We start from the raw sequence: 20,464 nt of genomic DNA, 5'->3' as shown, positions 1-20,464 counted from the left end.
TTGGTTAGGCACAACCTGTTTTTCATGAATCCATGCTGGTTATTAGACTATTCTCCGCTATATACTGTTGCAGTTCATCGCTTTGAATACCCTCAAATACTTTACATACCACAGATGTCAAACTTACTGGATGGTAGTTACTTGGTTCCACCTTCTTACTCTTCTTAAATATTGGTACAACATCAGACCTCCTCCAATCCTGTGGCACTGATCCTGTTGCAAGAGAGTCTAAGAAGATGAGCTACAATGGTCTGTCCATTACTGAGCGCAATTCCCTTAATACCCTTTGATGAATGCTGTCTGGGCCCAGGGGCGTTATCAATATTTAATTTTCTCAGACGCAGCTGTTGTTTCTCCTGTGTTAAAGGGAATGTGTCGCTAGAATTTTTTTTTTTTTCCCGTTAAACAGTTAGTATATAAATGCTTACACATTGTTTTAATTTTTTTCATTTTTTCACAAGTCAGGAAATATTATAATTTAGATTCTAATTTATAAAATTTCCATGTGCTGGTCACTAGAGGGAGCAATTCCCAAAATTGCAGCATTGGCAATGTGGTAAAGCAACCTCATTGCTTTATGCTGCAAATTCGGAGTAGACACACTTGCTCTAGTGTCCTCACACAATCCCCCCTCCTTTATCCTGGCTAGTGCCAGGAGAAAGGAGGGGGTTGAATGTTCAAACCTCCTATACTGTGTGCCGCCATTTTCTGAGCGAATGCACAGTGTAGGAGGATTAGATACAGTGGTAATCAGACAGTATAACACTAACATACACACACATCACATACACAAACATAACTTATCTGCTCCTGCCACCACTGCCGCCTCCGCTCCTAGTCCTTGCGTCTGCTCTGCCTTGAACATATGGCCAGAAGCCGCGACCGGAAGTCGTCATCTTACTGTCCGGCTGCGGCTTCCGGTCCACATGAAAATGGCGCCGGATGTCGCTCGCCCCAAGACCTTAATTTTTGGTCTGTGTGGGAGCGGCGCATGTGCCGCTCCCACACAGACATCGTTCGCTATAGTGAATGGAATGGTTCCCGTTCGCATTCTCTATGGGGATGTATGTGCCGTATTCAAGTAAAAGAAAGTAAAACACATAAACACAAATAAATAAAATTTATTTTAATGACATACTAAAAGCAATATTATATAAGAAAAAATGTTTTTTCGTGACACCTTCCCTTTAAGCAGGTCATATTGGGTGGGGAACCTTTATTACTTCCCCCTGAATATCTGGCACTGGCAGCTTATCAGTGAACACAGGAAAAATATGTGTTTAATATCTCAGCCCTCCTTTTGTCCTCTACAATTTTATTTCCATGGTCATCTTTAAGAGGGCCAATATTATCAGACTTTTTTCTTTTTGGCATTTATTATATTTACAAGAAAGTTTGGGATCTCTTTTAATGTCATTAGCGATTTTGTTGTAGATAACTTTTCTAACTTGATTTCATTTTTACATTTCCTATTGAGATTGAATTTTGCTTTCCTAAAATTCCAGGTTTTAGTAGCTCTCATTCGTCCTATTTTATTGAATATTATATTAAATCTTACCATATTGTGGTCACTATTGCACAAGTGCTGCCAGACCTCCACATCTGATATTGTGTCTGGTCTATTAGATAAGACCAGATCTAGTACATTATTCCCTCTGGTTGGTTTATCAACCAATTGAGCGAAATAATTGTCTTGAATTGTGTATAAAAACTTACAGCTTTTAGCACATCCAGCTGCCTCTATGTCCCAATTAATGTCAGAATAGTTAAAATCCCCCATAATAAGGACCCCGTTATTATTTGCTGCCTTTTCTATTTGTTGCAGCATTTTATCCTCAGTCTGTTCCGCTATGTTCAGAATCTTATAATGAACTTCAATTAGTAGTTTACCGTTATTAATCGCTCCATGAATATTTACCCATAAAGACTCCACACTGTCACGGTCTCCCCCAATGTCTTCATTCAGAACTGGTCTTAGGCTGGATTTTACAACCTTTTTTCATCTGATTCATTTCATTCATTACTTATTTACTTGATTCCTGAGATAAGAATAATTTTGTGAAGCCCGTCTCTTAATTTTATTTTTTATAATAAAATGTTCTTACTGTACATTGTAGCTCTATTCTTGCTCGGATTTCCGCTATGATTGATTTTATATATATATATATATATATATATATATATATATATATATATATATAATCTATCTATGTGCAGAGCAGCAATAGATAAAAATGCAAGCCAACTTAAAATGTTGTATTGCAAAATACAAGGTTCCAGAATTGTCATGTAGAAATGGCTACTTGAAAGCTTTGCAAACTAGGTAGACCTGTGGCTAAACTGCAATATGTAACTACATGTACTTTGCCAGTCAGGGTTGACATCAACACCATGCAAACCTGTGCAGATGCCAGACCCCACTTGGCTTGGAGGAGAGGGGTCCATGTGGATCTTGGTAATGATAGTTGTCAAGCCAAGGGTGGGAAAAACTGGTGGCCCACTGTGACTCTATCACACATACCCCGGGAGCCAGCCTTGGTGCCAACCTTTTCCAATCTAAGTATTTTGAACATTGATGCGTAAGAATGTAGTCACCATTACATAAACTCTGTGTGTCTGGTCATCTTGAATAAACTGCATGCTAAGAAACCTAGGAATAGCAAAATAAGTTGATGTACTGTTACTAGTCCTCCCTATATTCTAGATGTACAGTACCTGTTGGAGAAAATAAACTTGTATTGACAAATCAGAGTTAAAATCTCCACGCTTTCAATCCACTCTTTTCGACTTTGGATAGCATCTTTTTGAGAACAGAGTTGATTGAATGAGAATATAAACAGTTGTATATTTTTAAATATAATCAGATTTGCTACTTTCCTTGTATTTCTTTGCAGTGCCCTTGGTGTTTCATGGCTGTCCTTCTTAAACACAGAAGCAATTAGTTTTGAGAAGGCTGATTCTTCAGGGTCCAGTGCTTCCATGCCTTTCATTTGCAAAAGCTGCACATTTTAATGAAGTTGTTTCATCTGTGTTGCCAAACACTAGAATTTTGCTGCTTCAAGTCTAATTATCTCAGTTGGCGATTGCTGTGTTTTATTAAAGCTGTCAAACGTACTGTTCATTAAATGCCCACATTTGCGGCATCTCTCCCACAAATAACATCAACTTGTTCTGCTGATGGATTGAAAGAACATATTTCCTCCTTATTCTTGACAAATCGATTTTGCCAGTCATAACACGTTCTCACACTGTTGGACCCCTTGTGGTGAGCATAGTCCACTTGTGTTAATCTAAAAGAGCTTCTTATACAATTTACCAATACATATGTTATAGCTGAACAAATTGAAGAAGTTCGTTGGAAGACCATTCAAGTAAAACAACAATAAATAATAAAAAAAAAAAAGTTCTCACATTACTATTCCAGATTGAATGATTTTCCAACCAACTACTTTTCACCATGTCCAAAGCTTAAAATGACTGGCAGCACCTGGAGGAACAGTGATGGATAAGTATATAATAGGTCATTTGCAGGTGGCTCAAGTATAAATATTAGAGATAAACAAATCAATTCACTGATTCACCAATTCACAGATTCACCCGTTCATGGAATAAAATCAGAGAATTTATTTTTCCATTAGTCTCTTAAATTTACCAAAAGCAAATTTATTTACCCATTGCATGTTATGCTGCTGGTCGTGCTCAAGACCGCAACACCAGACAAATCCCTATCACATGAGTGAAGCACGCATCAACACTGACTGAAAACAAAAGGCACAAGTAACTCACCAGTGGACAAGAGGAACTGAACACCGAAGGTAGTAGAAGATGGAGACGATGCATGAATGAAGTGGATGGCAGATGAATAGCATGCAAGAAGTAACAGACGAATATACAGTGGATACACATAAAACCACTATACAAAAACTAGATCTATCAGAGGACCAATAGGTACCACAGTACAAACAAACACTAGACAGGAACAAAGTCACAAACCAGAATCTGAAAATAGTTAGCTCATGCCAGAAACCGTATAACCAGTCCCTGAGTAATCCGGGCCTGAAGTATACCTAGACCTAAGAAAAGTACTCTGCCCTTATTAACGAGGCAAACCTAAATAATGGCCAAATCCAGATTCAGACCAAAAGCATTGCCTAGCAACGCCCAAACACTGAGTAAACAGTAATAATTGATTAGCAGCAGTCCTGCTGCTAATCATAGCCTGGCAGACTAATTGCTGGCAAATAGTGAACGGTTTCTTAAAGGACATGTGTTGCCAGCAAAACATGTTTTTTTTTTTTTAGTTAAACAGTTAGTGTATAGGTGATTAAACATTGTTCTAATTTTTTATTTTTTTTTCACGAGTCAGGAAATATTATAAATTGGATTCAATTTATAATATTTCCCAGCACTGGTCACTAGATGGAGCCATTCCCAAAATTGCAGCATTGCATGTGGTAAAGCAACCACATTGCTTTATGCTGCAAAATTGGGTAAAAATCCCTCGCTCTAGTGAGCTCTCAGAATCCCCCCCTCCTTTATCCTGGCTAGTGCCGGGAGAAACGAGGGGTTTGAACGGTCTAACCTCCTACACTGTGTGTCGCCATTTTTTGAGCTAACACACAGTGTAGAAGGTTAACATACAGTAGTAAACACACTGAAACACGAACATACATAGAAATAACTTACCTGCTCCAGTCGCCGCCGCTCCCTCCGGTCCATCCGCTCCGTCTGCTGCCGCTGCTCCATGTGCACAAGTCCGGAAGCCGCGACCGGAAGTAGTAATCTTACTGTCCGGCCGCGACTTCCGGTCCACAGGAAAATGGCGCCGGACGGCGCGCATTTCAAATTGAACTGTGTGGGAGCGGCGCATGCGCCGTTCCCACACAGCGGCGTACACGATAGTGGATGGAACGGGCCCCGTTCAAGTCCCTATGGGACTGGAGCTGCCGTATTCCATGTCTGTATGTGTCGTTAATCGACACATACAGAAATGGAAAAAAAAATGGCAGCCCCCATAGGGAAGAAAAAGTGTCAAAATAAAAAAAAGTAACACACAAATTAATCCAAACGTTTTTAATAAAGCACTAACATCTTTAACATATTAAAAAATTTTTTGGGGTGACACTGTTCCTTTAAATTAGTTTGTTTTGTTTTTATTATCTCTGCTTGCTGTATTAACCTTGTTTGTGTACTTCCAGAGAGAGAGAATTTGTCCTGGTCATCTGATGGACACACAGTGTAGAACTGATGGACACACAGTGTAGAACTGATTACAGTTACAGTATGTGTATCACAGCTGTGAATCTGAAAAATGGGAGGAATTGACACCTAAAGTATATTGGAAATTTGGAGAACTTTTAATTATCAGCTTCCTATGCTGAAACTGAAATTATTTTTGAAGAGCATCTGATTAGGATTATAGGTAGTATGACTTATGTTACAGCAGCAGATCGCCACCAGACAAAACAATGCTATTTCATTGTACTCCAGCACTATTTATGTGCTACAGTTTAGGAGGGTGTTCAGATTTAGGCCTTTGATGTAATTTAAACGTCTTAGGAGAATCATATCGGAGGGGATGAAGGAATTAAGATGGCAGACAACCCAATAAGATCACATCAACTAAAACGGGTATATACAAGGCATACGCAAGAGCCTCTAAATTATTCTTTACTAATGGCTTATGCTGCACTATAGGCAAAAAAAATCTTTAAAACTTCCATTAGTCTGCCCAACTTTAAAGTTTGGAACCTCAATGGTCCAGAAAACAAACTGAACAGAGGGAAGTTTACTGTATTTACTAATACAAATCCATTTTAGTTTAACCCCTTAACGACCGCCAAAACGGCTTTTCACGGCGGCCGTTAAGGGTACTTATGCCAGAGTGCCGCCTTTTCACGCCGCTCTGACATAAGTCTCTCACGGATGTCCTGTGCCGGCTAAAGTAGGTGAAGGGCGGTCTAAAGACAGCCGGACACCTGCTCTAACGGGCGGGATTGATTTCAACAAGCCCTCGTACAACTGCATCGGCATAAAAATAAAACAATTATGGTTCTTAAAACATGGCGACACAAAAACAAATAATTTTGAAAAAAAGTGTTTTTACTGTGTAAAAGTAGTAAAACCTACAAAAGTTATATAAATTTGGTATCGCCACAATCGTAATGACCCACTGAATAAAGTTGTGTTATTTGTACCACACAGTAAACGGCTTAAATCTAAGACGCAAAAAAGAGTGGCGAAATGTATGGGTTTTTTTCCATTACCGCCCCAAAAAGTTAATAAAAGTTAATCAATAAATTATATGTACCCCAAAATGGTGCAATTAAAAAATACAACTTGTCCAGCAAAAAACAAGACCTTATACAGCTATGTTGACGCAAAAATAAAAAATGTATAGCTCTTGGAATGTGACGATGGAAAAACGCAAAAAATATCTTGGCCATCAACCCCTTCCTGACAACCCCACGTAGATTAATGGGCTGCAGAGCTTGTCCTTGTGCCTGCAGCCCGTTAATCTACGTGTGCTCCTAACAGAGCACACAGGCGCTCCCCGCAGCCCGGCATCTCCCAGTACAGGCTGCTACTAGCAGCCTTAGTACTGGGGGAAAACATCGGTTCGGATCACAGCGGTGATCCGAACCAATTAACCCCTTAAATGCGGCAGTCAATAGTGACCGCCGCATTTAAGTTGTTATAGCAACATCGGCACCCCGCTACGCGATTGCAGGGGCCAATTGTTGCTGGGGGCGATTGCTATGGCAACCGGAAGCCTAACAAAGGCTTCCGGCCTGCCATCTATTGAAGGCGATTACGTCCTGCCAGAGGCAGGACCTAATATGCCTCCTGTCAGTGTGAAACTGACAGGTATAATACCCTGCAATACACAAGTATTGCAGGGTATTATAATAATGATCCAACAATTGGATCTTCAAGTCGCTAGTGGGACTAAAAAACAAAAGTTAAAAAAAGTTTTAAAAAAATTTACAAAAGTTAAATGTCAAAATAACAAAATTTAAAAATCACCCTTTTTCCCTTTATAAAGTCCTTTATTATTAGAAAAAATGAAAAAACAAAACAAAACTATGCATAATTGGTATCGCCGCATCCGTAACGGCCTGAACTATAAAAATATAATGTTATTTATCCCGCACGGTGACCGCCATAAAAAAAACAAAAAAAAAACGATACCTGAATAGCTATTTTTAGTCACTTCCGCTCCCAAATAATTTTATAAATAGGGATCAAAAAGTCGCATGTACCCAAAAATGTTACCGTTAAAAACTACAGTTTGTTCTGCAAAAAACAAGCTCTCACACAGCTTTCCTTATAGAAAAACAAAAAAGTTGTGGCTGTAAAGGATCTGCCAGGCACAGCTTCTGTGTCAACACCCATAGGTAATCAGTCTGCACCTGCTTCTATGTCTGTGAGACTGACTCCATCTTCCACCACTCAGGATGGCAGGCTTAGGAGTGGGAGAGCCTATCACAGCCTGGCCAGACGGAGCTAGCTCCCGCCCTCTGTCTATTTATACCTGCCTTTCCTGTTCCTCCTTGCTTGTGATTCTTCTCGTTTGGTTTCCTGGCCCTGCTGCAGCTTCTGAACTATTTGACCCTTCTTCATATTGACCCTGGCTTACTGACTACTCTCCTGCTCTGCGTTTAGTACCTCGTACACTCCTGGTTTGACTCGGCTTGTTCACTACTCTCCTGCTCTGCGTTTGGTACCTCGTACACTCCTGGTTTGACTCGGCTCGTTCACCACTCTTGTTGCTCACGGTGTTGCCGTGGGCAACTGCCCCATTTCCCTTCGCTTCTGTATACCCTTGTCTGTTTGTCTGTCGTGCACTTATTGAGCGTAGGGACCGTCGCCAAGTTGTACCCCGTCGCCTAGGGCGGGTCGTTGCAAGTAGGCAGGGACTGAGTGGCGGGTAGATTAGGGCTCACTTGTCTGTTTCCCTACCCCCATCATTACAGTGGCTTTTAGAATATGGCGACACCGTGATTTTATCGTGCAAACACCGTATAACATAAAAAACCTATCTACATATGGTATCGCCGTAATCGCATCGACCCACAGAATAAATTGAATATGTAATTTATAGCGCACAATGAACACCGTAAAAAAAAGAATAAAAAAACAATAGAAGTTTAATTACACAAAATTCAGCAAAAAACCTATGGGATGCTCACTATACCCCTAGATAAATTATTTTTAGGGCTGTAGTTTCCCAAATGGGGTCACTTCTGTGGGATGTCCACTGTTTTGGTCCCTCAGGGGCTTTGCAAATGCGACATGACACCCGAAAACCAATTGAGTAAACTTGATCTCCAAAAGCCAAATAGCGCTCCTTCTCTTCTGAGCCCCGCTGTGTGTCCAAACAGACGTTTATTACCACATATGGGGTATTGCTGTAATCAGGAGAAATTGCTTTACAAATCTTGGGGTGCTTTTTCTTCTTTATTCCTTGTAAAATTAGATTTTAATTTTTACGGACTAATTCCACTAAATTCAGCAAAAAACCTGTGTGGTTAAAATGCTCACTATACACCTTGATAAATTCATTGAAGGGTGTAGTTTGTCAAATGGTGTCTTTTTGGGGGTGTTTCCACTGTTTTGGCACTACAAGACCTCTTCAAACCTGACATGGTGCCTAAAATATATTCTAATAAAATGGAGGCCCCAAAATCCTCTAGGTGCTCCTTTTTCTTCGGAGGCCGGTGCTTCAGTCCATTACCACACTAGGGCCACATGTGAGATATTTCTAAAAACTGCAGAATCTGGGCAATAAAGTTTGAGTTGCGTTTCTCTGGTAAAACCTTTTTATGTTCCAGAATTTTTTTTATTAAAATTGATTTTCCGCCAAAAAATAGAAATCTGTAAAATTCCCCTCTACTTTGCTTTAATTCCTGTGACACACCTAAAGGGTTAAGAAACTTTCTAAATGCTGTATTGAATACTTTGAGGGGTGCAGTTTTTAAAATTAGGTGACTTATGGGGGTTTCTAATATATAAGGCCCTCAAAGCCACTTCAGAACTGAACTGGTACCTATAAAAATAGGTTTTGGAAATTTTCTTGAAAATGTGAGAAATTGCTGCTAAAGTTCTAAGCCTTGTAACGTCCTAGAAAAAAAAAGGATGTTCAAAAAACGATGCTAACATAAAGTAGACATATGGGGGATGTTAATTAGTAACTATTGTGTGTGGTATTACTATCTGTCTTACAAGCAGACACATTTAAATTTAGACAAATGCTAATTTTTGCAAATTTTCTCTAAAGTTTGGTGATTTTCACAAACAAATACTGAATTTATTGATCAAATTTTTCCACTAACATACAGTACAATATGTCACGAGAAAACAATCTCAGAATCGCTTGAATAGGTAAAAGCATTTCCCAGTTATTACCACATAAAGGGACACATGTCAGATTTGAAAAAATTGGCTGCGTCCACAAGGCCAAAATAGGCTCAGTCCTGAAGCGGTTAAGGTTAAAAATAGGCTGATCATTAAGGGGTTAAGCAAATTCTGTGGATGATGCTGAACGTTTTCTTGAAAGTGCTGCAATTATATGAATTCCCTGCATGCCTCCTAACTAAACACAATTACACGTTAGAATTTATGTTGCATACCTCTTTGTGAATTGGACAATGCACTTGTCTTGAGTGACAAATTAATGACACTGTCTGAAGGCGCTATCCACGCACATTGCCATCTATCATTTATCAAGGCGTGCGTGTCTTAATAGCTTTATCTTTTGTTTTTTATATGGACTGGCTTTGATACCTTTTTTTACTATTCCATTTATTATGTGGTTACTTAGACATGAATAAAGGATATTGTCATGTTGGTGTTTGTAAATAAATCTCTCTCCTTACATGCTTCAGAAATAATTAAACCCAGAGGTGGAAGGCGGTAAAAGAATAATTTATCTTCCTCAAGTATGGAACGTATCTGCAAAACTGTTCCTGTTTAATAAAAGACAGATTTCAGATTTATGTGACTGCTAGGATTGTACACCGGCAGTCGGGTCACCATCTTTATAATGTTCTGTATGGAAGACTCCACTATATTGCAGCAGTAATTAGACGTAATACAATTACATGAACATAGACAATGTGATGTGCTCATTGTGTATAATTTGTTTATTGCAGACACATCAAGATAATGTGCTTGGAAATGTTATCCAAAATGTGATATCTTTATTATACAACTTGGTTGCTCATAAAGATACAAACATGAAGCTTCTCTATGATCAGGGTAAGTACTCCATATGTAATTCATGTGTTTTTGGGAAATAAAGTAGGTCTGTGGTGACAATATGATGATCATGGACTTTCTGCAAACATTGTTATATAATAGAAATCACAGGTCAAATTCTGTGGTTGATGTTACATACGAAAATTAATTAATTTTTAGTTGCTGAGTATCTGAGCTTATTGGGTTAACTTTTAACATTATTATTATTTCCATTAAAGGGGTTGGCCACTTTATAAAAAAATATTTCCTAAAAGGCCCTAAATTATGTAGTTTTGGCAGATAAATCTGTAAAGGTCATCCTACTAGAAGGCCCCCGGTTGCCCATATATGCTCTGCGTTCGCATCCATAGCACCCGAGATGGTGCCGGTCATCTGATGTACCAACATTACAACTTTCTAGGCCGTTTCTGGCTGCATCCTCTTCTGTGCAGACGCAGAGCAGTAACTGAACGCGTCAAACACTTGTGCAGATACAGGAGATACACCCGACATCTTGGGTGCTATGGACGCGGACACAGTGTTTATAAAGCCAATTCTTGGTCAAGCGGAGATGAGATATACAGATTTATGTGCCACAATAATACAGTTTGGTGCCTCTTAGGAAATATTTTTATGAAGTGGCCAATCCCTTTAAAATGTAAATATGCTTTTTTTTTTTTTAAATTATTAACACTATATGAATGTGATGAACACCTATGGTTGTATAGAGATATTCGTAGTAAAAGTGACAAGGTCACAGTTGGACACAGATAGCAGAGTGCCCCTGTGCAATTCATTAGCTCACTCTTTTACATGCAATAAAATAGACAGTTTTGACGGAATCAATAGCGCAGTCGACTGCTCTATTGGTTCCGTCAAGAACAACAGAACCCTGTCACAACGGTGACAGACGGAAACCATTAACTAGGTTTCTGTCACCATTGATATCAATGGTGAGGGAAACGTAAGCTTAGGTTTCCGTTTGCCTTTGCGTTGAGGGGTTAACCCGACAGAAACTTCCGACGGAACCCCTCAACGGAAGGGCAACGGTGATGTGAACAGGCACTAAGAAGCTACTTTTAAGGTGACCTTGGGTCCAATCTACTGGACCCCTGTGCATCTGCACATTTGGTATGTCCATCCTGCGGACACGGCGAATTTAAATTCCAGGTTACTAATCCTGTTATCTTGAAAGGTACTCTTATTTAATATTTTTATTGCTCCGTTTTATTTACCTATCATATGAAAGGTTGACTTCTTAATATTCTGTGCCATGCAGTAAATAATTTCCTTTATTAAAGGAAAAAGGTTATCCAACTTCAATTGGTCCTTTGTGAAAAGTGCATTGCCACAGTACACTAGATTTATTTGATAATGAGTTTCAATTGGTCGTACCCAGGCTTGATTACTGCCAGCCATGTTGAGTCTAAACGTCACTTATGTAAGGTGAGTTTCCACGTTCAGGTTTTTGGATGCAGTTTTTTAAGCTAAAGCCAAGAGCGGATTCAAAAAGAAGAGAAACCTCAGTCCTTTCTTCTTTTTTTTTTTTTTTTTAATCCACTCTTGGCTTTGGCTTCAAAAACTTTACAACCTTTTCAGCAACGTGAAGTGGGTTATTCCAGAATAAAAGAAAATTCATTAAGCGGTGAGAGGCAGTTATTGAAATATATCAGTCTGGAAAGATTACTATCTGTCTGGAAACGCTCTGGACTACCAGTGAACCACAATGAGAGCTGTTATCTACAATTGAAGAAACACTTCTGAATCTTCCCAGAAGGGGCATGCCTACAACTCATCCAGGAAATCACTTGAGAACCCAGATAAAAATCGAAGGAACCACAGGTCTGCTCACATCGGATAAGGTCAGCGTTCATAATTTCTCCATTAGAAAAAGATGGGGCAAAACTGGTATGCATGGAAGAATTGCAAGACGAAAACCATTGCCCAACAAGATAAACATAAAGGCTTGTCTCATACGTGCAAAAAACACCTTGATGACCCCGATAGAGATGTTGTGTGGACTGATAAGTCATAATTCAAATGTTTTAATAGACATCTGCTATTAATTTGAAACCACCACATTTTATAATAAGAATATCATACTAACACTCAAATGTGGTGGTAGTACTGTGACGGTGTAAGGACAGAACTTTGAATTCTTATCTCTGCTGCAAAATTCTAATGGAGAATGACTAGTCATCAGTCCATGAATTTAAGGGGGGATTCACACGAGCGTGTATTCGGTCCGTGCGGGCCGCGTGGTTTTCACGCGCCACGCACAGACCAATACAAGTCTATGGGGCAGTACAGACAGTCCGTGCTTTTTGCGCAGCGTTTGTCAGCTGCGCAAAAAGCGCAACAGGTTCAATATCTCTGCGTATTTCGCGCATCACGCACCCATTGAAGTCAATGGGTGCGTGAAAACCACGCAGGTCGCACGGAAGCACTTCCGTGCGAAGCGACTGAAACAGCGCACCAGCTGTCAAAAGGATGAATGTAACCAGAAAAGCACCACGTGCTTTTCTGTTTCCAAACATCCAAATGGAGTATCTTTGAGATGAGCGAACCCGGACAATCGAACCGAACTTCACCGGGTTCGGCCGAGCTCGTTTTGGCCGAACCCGGCAAAAAAATTTCCGGTACGCGACGTCCGGAGATAGTCACTGTCCAGGGTGCTGATAGAGTTAAACTGTTTCAGCACTATGGACAGTGACTACCGATCCCAATCAACATGAACCTGTAAAAAAAACCGAAGTTCTGACTTACCGATAACTCCCGGCTTCTTCCTCCAGTCTGACCTCCCGGGATGACAATTCAGTCCAAGTGACAGCTCCAGCCAATCACAGGCCAAGCACAGGCTGCAGCGGTCACATGGACTGCCGCGTCATCCAGGGAGGTGGGGCCCGATGTCAAGAGAGGTGCGTCACCAAGGACGCGTCACCAAGGCAACGGCCGGGAAGTTCTCGGTAAGTACGAACTTTTTCTTTTTTTTTAACAGGTTGCTGTATATTGTGTTCGGCATTCACTGTCGAGGGTGCTGAAAGAGTTACTGCCGATCAGTTAGCTCTTTCAGCACCTTGGACAGTGACGGGCGTCGACTAGCCTCATCTCTATGATGGCGGCTGCGCGAAAATCACGCAGCCGCGCATCATACACGGATGACACACGCAGCTGTCAAATGGTTTTTGCGCGCGCAAAAACGCAACGTCCGTCTGTATCTGCCCTAAGCGCCAGTGCAATTCAGTTGTACACAATGTAGACAATAATCTTAGCTGTTCAAGTTGGAAAGCACTCCACCATGGCAGAATTGAAGCAATTCTACAAAGAGGAGTGAGACAAAATTCCTCCACAGTGATATAAAAGACTGCTCTCCAGTTGTGAGAAAAGTTTGGTTACAGTTGTTGCTGTTGAATGTAACATAGTGAGGGGACAATTACATTTTTCCATACATTACTTTTCCCATATTAGACAACTTTTTTTGATCAATAAATAAAATGATCATTAACCCCTTCCCTCTTTGGCCACTTTTGACCTTCCTGACAGAGCCTCATTTTTCAAATCTGACATGTTTCACTTTATGTGGTAATAACTTCAGAATGCTTTTACTTATCCAAGCGATTCTGAGAATGTTTTCTCGTGACACATTGGACTTTATGTTACTGGCAAAATTTGCTCTATATGTTCAGTATTTAATTGCGAAAAACACCAAAATTTTGCGGAAAATGGCAAAAATTAGCATTTTTCTCAATTTAAATGTATCTGCTTGTAAGACAGGCAGTTATAACACACAAAATTGTTCCTAATTAACATCCCCATATGTCTACTTTAGATTGGAATGTTTTTTTTAACATCCTTTTATTTTTCTAGGACGTTACAAGGCTTTGAACTTTAGCAGCAATTTCTCACATTTTCAAGAAAATTTCAAAAGGGTATTTTTACAGGGGCCAGTTCAGATGTGAAGTGGCTTTGAGGGCCTTATATATTAGAAATGCCCAAAAAATCACCCCATTTTAAAAACGTCACCCCTCAAAGTATGCAAAACAGCATTTAGAAAGTTTCTTAACCCTTTAGACGTTTCACAGGAATTAAAGCAAAGTAGAGGTGAAATGTACAAATTTCATCTTTTTTTGCAGAAATAAATTTTTAATACAATCTTTTTTTATAACACAGAAGGTTTTACCAGAGAAATGCAACTCAATATTTATTGCCCAGGTTCTGCAGTTTTTGGAAATATCCCACATGTGGCCGTAGCATGCTACTGGACTGAAGCACCGGCCTCAGAAGCAAAGAAGCACCTAGAGGATTTTGGGGCCTTATTTTTATTAGAATATATTTTAGGCACCATGTCAGGTTTGAAGGGCTCTTGCGGTGCCAAAACAGTTAAAATCCCCCAAAAGTGACCCCATTTGGGAAACTACACACCTCAAGGAAATTATCTAGGGGTATAGTGAGCGTTTTGACCCCACAGGTTTTTTGCAGAAATTATTGGAAGTAGGCCCTGAAAATTACAATCTAAAATTTTCCAAAGAAAATGTAGGTTTAGCAAATTTTTTCTCATTTCCACAAGGACAAAAGGAGAAAAAGCACCGTAAAATTTGTAAAGCAATTTCTCCCGAGTAAAACAATACCCCACATGTGGTAATAAACGGATGTTTGGACACACGGCAGGGCTTAGAAGGGATGGAGCGCCATTTGGCTTTTTGAGTTCACAATTAGCAGGAATGGTTTGCGGAGGCCATGTCACATTTACAAAGCCCCTGAGGGGACAAAACAGTGGAAACCCCCCACAAGGGACCCCATTTTGGAGACTACACCCATTGAGGAAATTATCTAGGGGTATAGTGAGCGTTTTGACCCCACAGTTTTTTTGCAGAAATTATTGGAAGTAGGCCCTGAAAATAAAAATCTATGTAGGTTTAGCTAATTTTTTTTCATTTCCACAAGGACTGAAGGAGAAAAAGCACAGCAAAATTTGTAAAGCAATTTCTCCCGAGTAAAACAATACCCCACATGTGGTAATAAACGGCTGTTTGGACACACGGCAGGGCTCAGAATGGAAAGAGCACTATTTGGCTTTTAGAGATCACATTTAGCAGGAATGGTTTGCAGAGGCCATGTCACATTTGCAAAGCCCCTGAGGGGACAAAACAATGAACGCCCAAAAAGTGACTCTATTTAGGAAACTACACCTCTTGAGGAATTCATCTATGGGTGTAGTAAGCATTTTGACCCCACAGATGTTTCATAGAATTTATTAGAATTGGGCAGTGAAAATAAAAACAATCCTTTTTCTTCAATAAGACGTAGCTTTAGCGCAAAATTTTTCATTTTCTCAACAAATAAAGGAAAAAAAGAACCCAACATTTGTAAAGCAATTTCTCCCGAGTACGGCAATACCCCATATGTGGTCATTTGGGGCAGTTTGGGCACACGGCAGGGCTCATAAGGGAAGGAGCGCCATTTGGAGTGCAAATGTTGCTGGTTTGGTTTCTGGGCGCCTGTGGGCCCAAAACAGTGGAAACCCCCCCAGAAGTGACCCAATTTTGGAAACTACACCCCTCAATGCATTTACCTAGGGGTGTAGTAAGCATTTTAACCCTGCAGGTAGAAATTAGTGTGCACTCGATGTTGCAGAGTGAAAATGGGATTTTTTCCATAGATATGCCAATATGTGGTGCCCAGGTTGTGCCACCATAACAAGACAGCCCTCTAATTGTTATGCGGTGTTTCCCGGTTTTAGAAATACCCTACATGTGGCCCTAATCTTTTGCCTGGACATTCGACCAGGCTCAGGAGTGAAAGAGTACCATGTAAAATTGAGGCCTAATTTGGCGATTTACAAAGTATTGGTTCACAACTGCAGAGGCTCAGATGTGAAATAATAAAAAGAAACCCCTGAGAAGTGACCCCATTTGGAAACTACACACCTCAAGGCATTTATTAAGGGGTGTAGTGAGCGTTTTCACCCCACAGGTCTTTTACATAAATGAATGCGCTGCGGATGTGGCAGTTTAAAATTTTATATTTTTCCCTAGATATACCATTCAGTGGCAAGTATGTCATGCCCAGCTTATGCCACTGGAGACACACACCCCAAAAATTGTTAAAAGGGTTCTCCCGGGTATGGCGATGCCATATATGTGGAAGGAAACTGCTGTTTGGGCACGCCGTAGGGTTCAGAGCGGAGGGAGCGCCATTTGGCTTTTGGAGCGTGGATTTTGATTTGTTTGAGTATTGCTGGTGTTTCCGTTTATAATGTGGGGGCATATGTAAGCTGGGCAGAGTATATCAGGGGTATAGTCAGGTGGTATAATAATGGGGTAAACAATAAAATGATCCATAGATGTGTGTTACGCTGTGAAGCAATCCTTTCTGCACAGGCCAGTGTCGCATTAATATATGGCGTCCTTTCTTATCCCCCTTTTGGTCCACACTCCGCACCTTTGCAGTTTGGGGAATTTTGCTGGAAAAGTGTTGTCCTGGTATAATATGGGCACCCTCGCTTCTAGCAGATATGTTTGGGCTCTCCTCTTACTGGTTCCCTAATTTTAGGTCCTTGATAAATCGCTTCTTGAAACAGAAGAAATATTCCCCTCGGGCTGCACAACTGCATATTTTTTATTTCCTGACTTATTAGAGCCATAACTAAGTTTATTTTTTCATAGATGTAGTGGTATGAGGGCTTTTTTTTGCGGGACGAGCTGTAGTTATTATTGGTACCATTTTAGGGTACATGCGACTTTCTGATCACCTTTTATCCTATTTTTTGGGAAGCCATGTAAACAAAAAAACGCAATTCTGGCATAGTTTTTTTAGGTTTTTTTATACAGCGTTCACCACGCTTTATAAATTACATGTTACCTTTATTCTGCAATTCCGGCGATACCTAATTTATAGAACTTTTTTATGTTTTACAACTTTTTGCACAATAAAATTACTTTTGTAAAAAGAATGTATTTTTTCTTTCGCCAAGATGTGAGAATCATAACTTTTTAACTTTTTTTGAGACGAGCTATAGTTTTTATAGGTACCAATTTTGGATATGTGCGACTTTTTGATCACTTTTTATTCCAATATTTGTAGGGCAAAGTGACCAAAAAACAGAAACTCTGGTAATGTTTTTTACGTTTTTTTTTTACGCTGTTCACCGCGTGCAATAAATAATATAATATTTTGATACCTCAGCTCGTTACGGTTACTGTGGTACCAAATACATATGGTTTATTATTATTTTTCTATAATAAAGGACTTGATAAGAGAAAAAGGGCGATTGGGTTTTATTTTATTACTTGAAGCTTTTATTGTTTTCAAATGTTTATTGTTTTTCACTTTTTTTTTTTAACACTTTTTTATTCTTTTTTTTTTTTACACTTTTTCTCAAGTCCCATTAGGGGACTTGACGGTCTAACTGTCAGATTTATTTTTTTCTAATACATTGCGCTACCTACGTAGTGCAATGTATTAGATCTGTCAGTTATTTACTGATAGCAAGCCGATTAGTCTTTGCCTCCCGACGGGGCCTACATCGGCTTCCGTAATGGCAGAGCAGGAGGCCATTGTGTCCCCTGTTGCCATGGCAGCAGTCGCCAGTCCTGATTGCCTGTCAGGGCTGGCGATTTGCTAGTAACCGCTACGATGCAGCAATCGCTTTCGATTGCTGCATCAAAGGGTTTAATGGCAGGGATCGGAGCTAGCTCCGGTTCTTGCCATTACAGGTGGATGTCAGCTGTAACATACAGCTGACTTCCACCGCTGATGACGCCGGATCAGCTCCTGAGCCGGCGCCATCTTGCCGGCAGCTACGGAAGCCGATCAGGCTCCGCCGCCGGGCGGATCTTGACGGGCTTCCGTGCTAGGCAGACCAGGAGGCCAGTATTAGGCCTCCGGTTGTCATTGCAGCCACCAGAACCATGGCAATTTCATTGCTGGGGTTCCGATGAGCTGCAAACAGCTTAAATGTAGCGATCACGTTTGAACGCTACATTGAAGGGGTTAATGTTGGGGATCGAAGCTAATTTCGGTCCCCGCCATTACAGCCGGATGTCAGCTGTAAGATACAGCTGAGATCCGGCGATGATGGTACCTGCTCAGCTTCTGAACCGGTGTCAAACATTTGGTGTAAGTATACAACATTGTGTGGGAAGCACTGGCTTTCCATGTCGTATACTTACGACAAATGTCGGGAAGGGGTTAAGAAACTATATTTTGTGTTTACACCATATGCCTGGTATTGTAGTTCTCAGAGTTCTTATGATGGTTCGTTACAGTAAAGGTTTGTTTTTGGATCATTGATCCAAATTGCTTCAGGGCACCAAATCCACTAACAGCCATTAACCTTTCCCATAGTTAACACTCAATCATTACCAGGTCGTAACCGGCACATGATTGAAGAACGTCAAATTTTATTCTGTTTCTAATAATTAGACGTTTCAGTCTGTTTGTTTGGTAGCTGGGCCTATATGTGGGCATTGGTGGGCATAATGTTTGTATGCTGCAATCGATAATGTGTGTGTACTCTAGTCTACAGGACGTTATTTTGGTAATACAAAGCATAATGTACGTTTTCAATATGACATGTTCCTGAGTATAATAGACTTTTCCACAGATTGGCATTGATGTGTGTAAGTACAGCTTGATGTTAATGTGAAATCTAAACAAGCTTAGTGATAAATTTAGGATATTGAGAGCTGCAATAGAAATAAACACAACAGAGTGAGTTATAGTTATTTTTCTAATATTATAGAGGTTTTCTGGGATTCTGATGAATTTTTGAAAGTCCCCTTAATGTACAATTGAAAAATACATTTTTAACTATACTTACCTTATTTATTCTGTACTATGGTCCCCTGCTGCCAGTCATCTGAATTAGATTCCAGCGCAGAGATGTCCGTCACTGTGGTCTGCAGTAATTGGCTGCTGTGGTCATGTGACATTACTATGGGCGTCAGGTCTCCCTGCTGGAATTATAATAGAAAATCGGTTACATGAGATAGGAGGGCCACAGATGAAGGAACAGTTTAGAATTAAGTATATTTGAAAGTTTTTCTTTTATTGTGGGCATGTTTAAGGGCAGGTCTCAATCTCTGAAAACCAGTTTAAAAAAAAGAATTTATAAATGTAAGAGGGTTTTTTTTTATTTCTCCGCTAGGGGTCTATAAGCTTTTTAATATCTAAATTATATTTCTATTAGATTTGCAATATTTATTTTTTCTGATGCGAGTAGCATAAAGCATGGCAAGTCTTATTCCATAGAATAAAGCTGTACCACTGAAATATTTTATGGTGCCATTATATTTTACAGCGATCTGTTCTGCTGGTATCATCACACTTTAGACAGTTTGGTATAAAGCTTCAGATTATGTACACATTCTTACTTAAAGTAATTTTTACTATTTAATACAAATTTTAGTATTCTTGTTGTAGAATATAGTGTCTCAGGACACCACATCTACTTATTAATACTCAGACTTTAGGGAGGAAAAACTGCATTCACATAAATGTGAAATGACCGTTCTTATCAAGCTACGCACTTAGTATTTTCCCATGTCAGTAAGAATCCTAATGTCCCAGTAGACTTTGAAAATGATACATGATGATAGGGATGTAAAACTGCATTTTTAATACTTCTCAATTGTAACCATCCACACAGTATGTTCATAAAGAGGAGCATTTATCACAATAAAATCACACTTAAATGTTACTTTGTCTGAAGTATTGATACCATTAATCTATTGTGATAGATTTATAGATGGATAGAAATGAGAGATAGAAATGATAGAATGATAATGATAGATACTGTAGATACAAAGGAAGAGAGAGATACTGTAGATAGAGAAAGATTAAAACATTTTTTGTAAAAACAAATGTGTAACTGGAATTCATAGGGCCCCATAGCAGAGTCGGGAATGAGCCTCCTCATTATTGATAGTAAATTGAAATGTAGTAATGCAAACCGCAGCATAACTACTACTAGGCATACATGAGATGTTCTGCACAAAGGGGAACCCATGTAGTAGAGCAAGATAGGAGAAAGCATAACACTCAACCATAGCAATCTAAACAATTATTTTTATTCGCTTACTAGATTAAAAAAAAATAACAAAAACACCAAGTCTTTAAAGCAGAACATGTACAAAACGATCCTATCTAACAATAGGTATAATGGAAAAACAATATCAAGTTGGCAATATAGATACCAATAATGTACTGTAGATCAGACAGGGGA

At 39.7% G+C, this 20,464-nt stretch overlaps 1 protein-coding gene across 1 annotated transcript in view; it reads left to right on the top strand.

The window, feature by feature from the left end:
• Positions 1 to 20,464, top strand: part of ULK4 (unc-51 like kinase 4) — a 771,869-nt gene that overhangs the window by 463,825 nt on the left and 287,580 nt on the right. Inside the window, exon 32 of the mRNA XM_075827083.1 lies at positions 10,155 to 10,260. Within this exon, the coding sequence (XP_075683198.1) occupies positions 10,155 to 10,260 (106 nt within the window). The remainder of the gene's footprint in view (positions 1 to 10,154; positions 10,261 to 20,464) is intronic.

Source organism: Rhinoderma darwinii, chromosome 5 (genome assembly GCF_050947455.1).
Source record: "Rhinoderma darwinii isolate aRhiDar2 chromosome 5, aRhiDar2.hap1, whole genome shotgun sequence".
Lineage (NCBI taxonomy): Eukaryota > Metazoa > Chordata > Amphibia > Anura > Rhinodermatidae > Rhinoderma > Rhinoderma darwinii.
The sequence above is the reverse complement of the archived record's forward strand: the minus strand, read 5'-3'. Positions and strand labels throughout refer to the sequence as shown.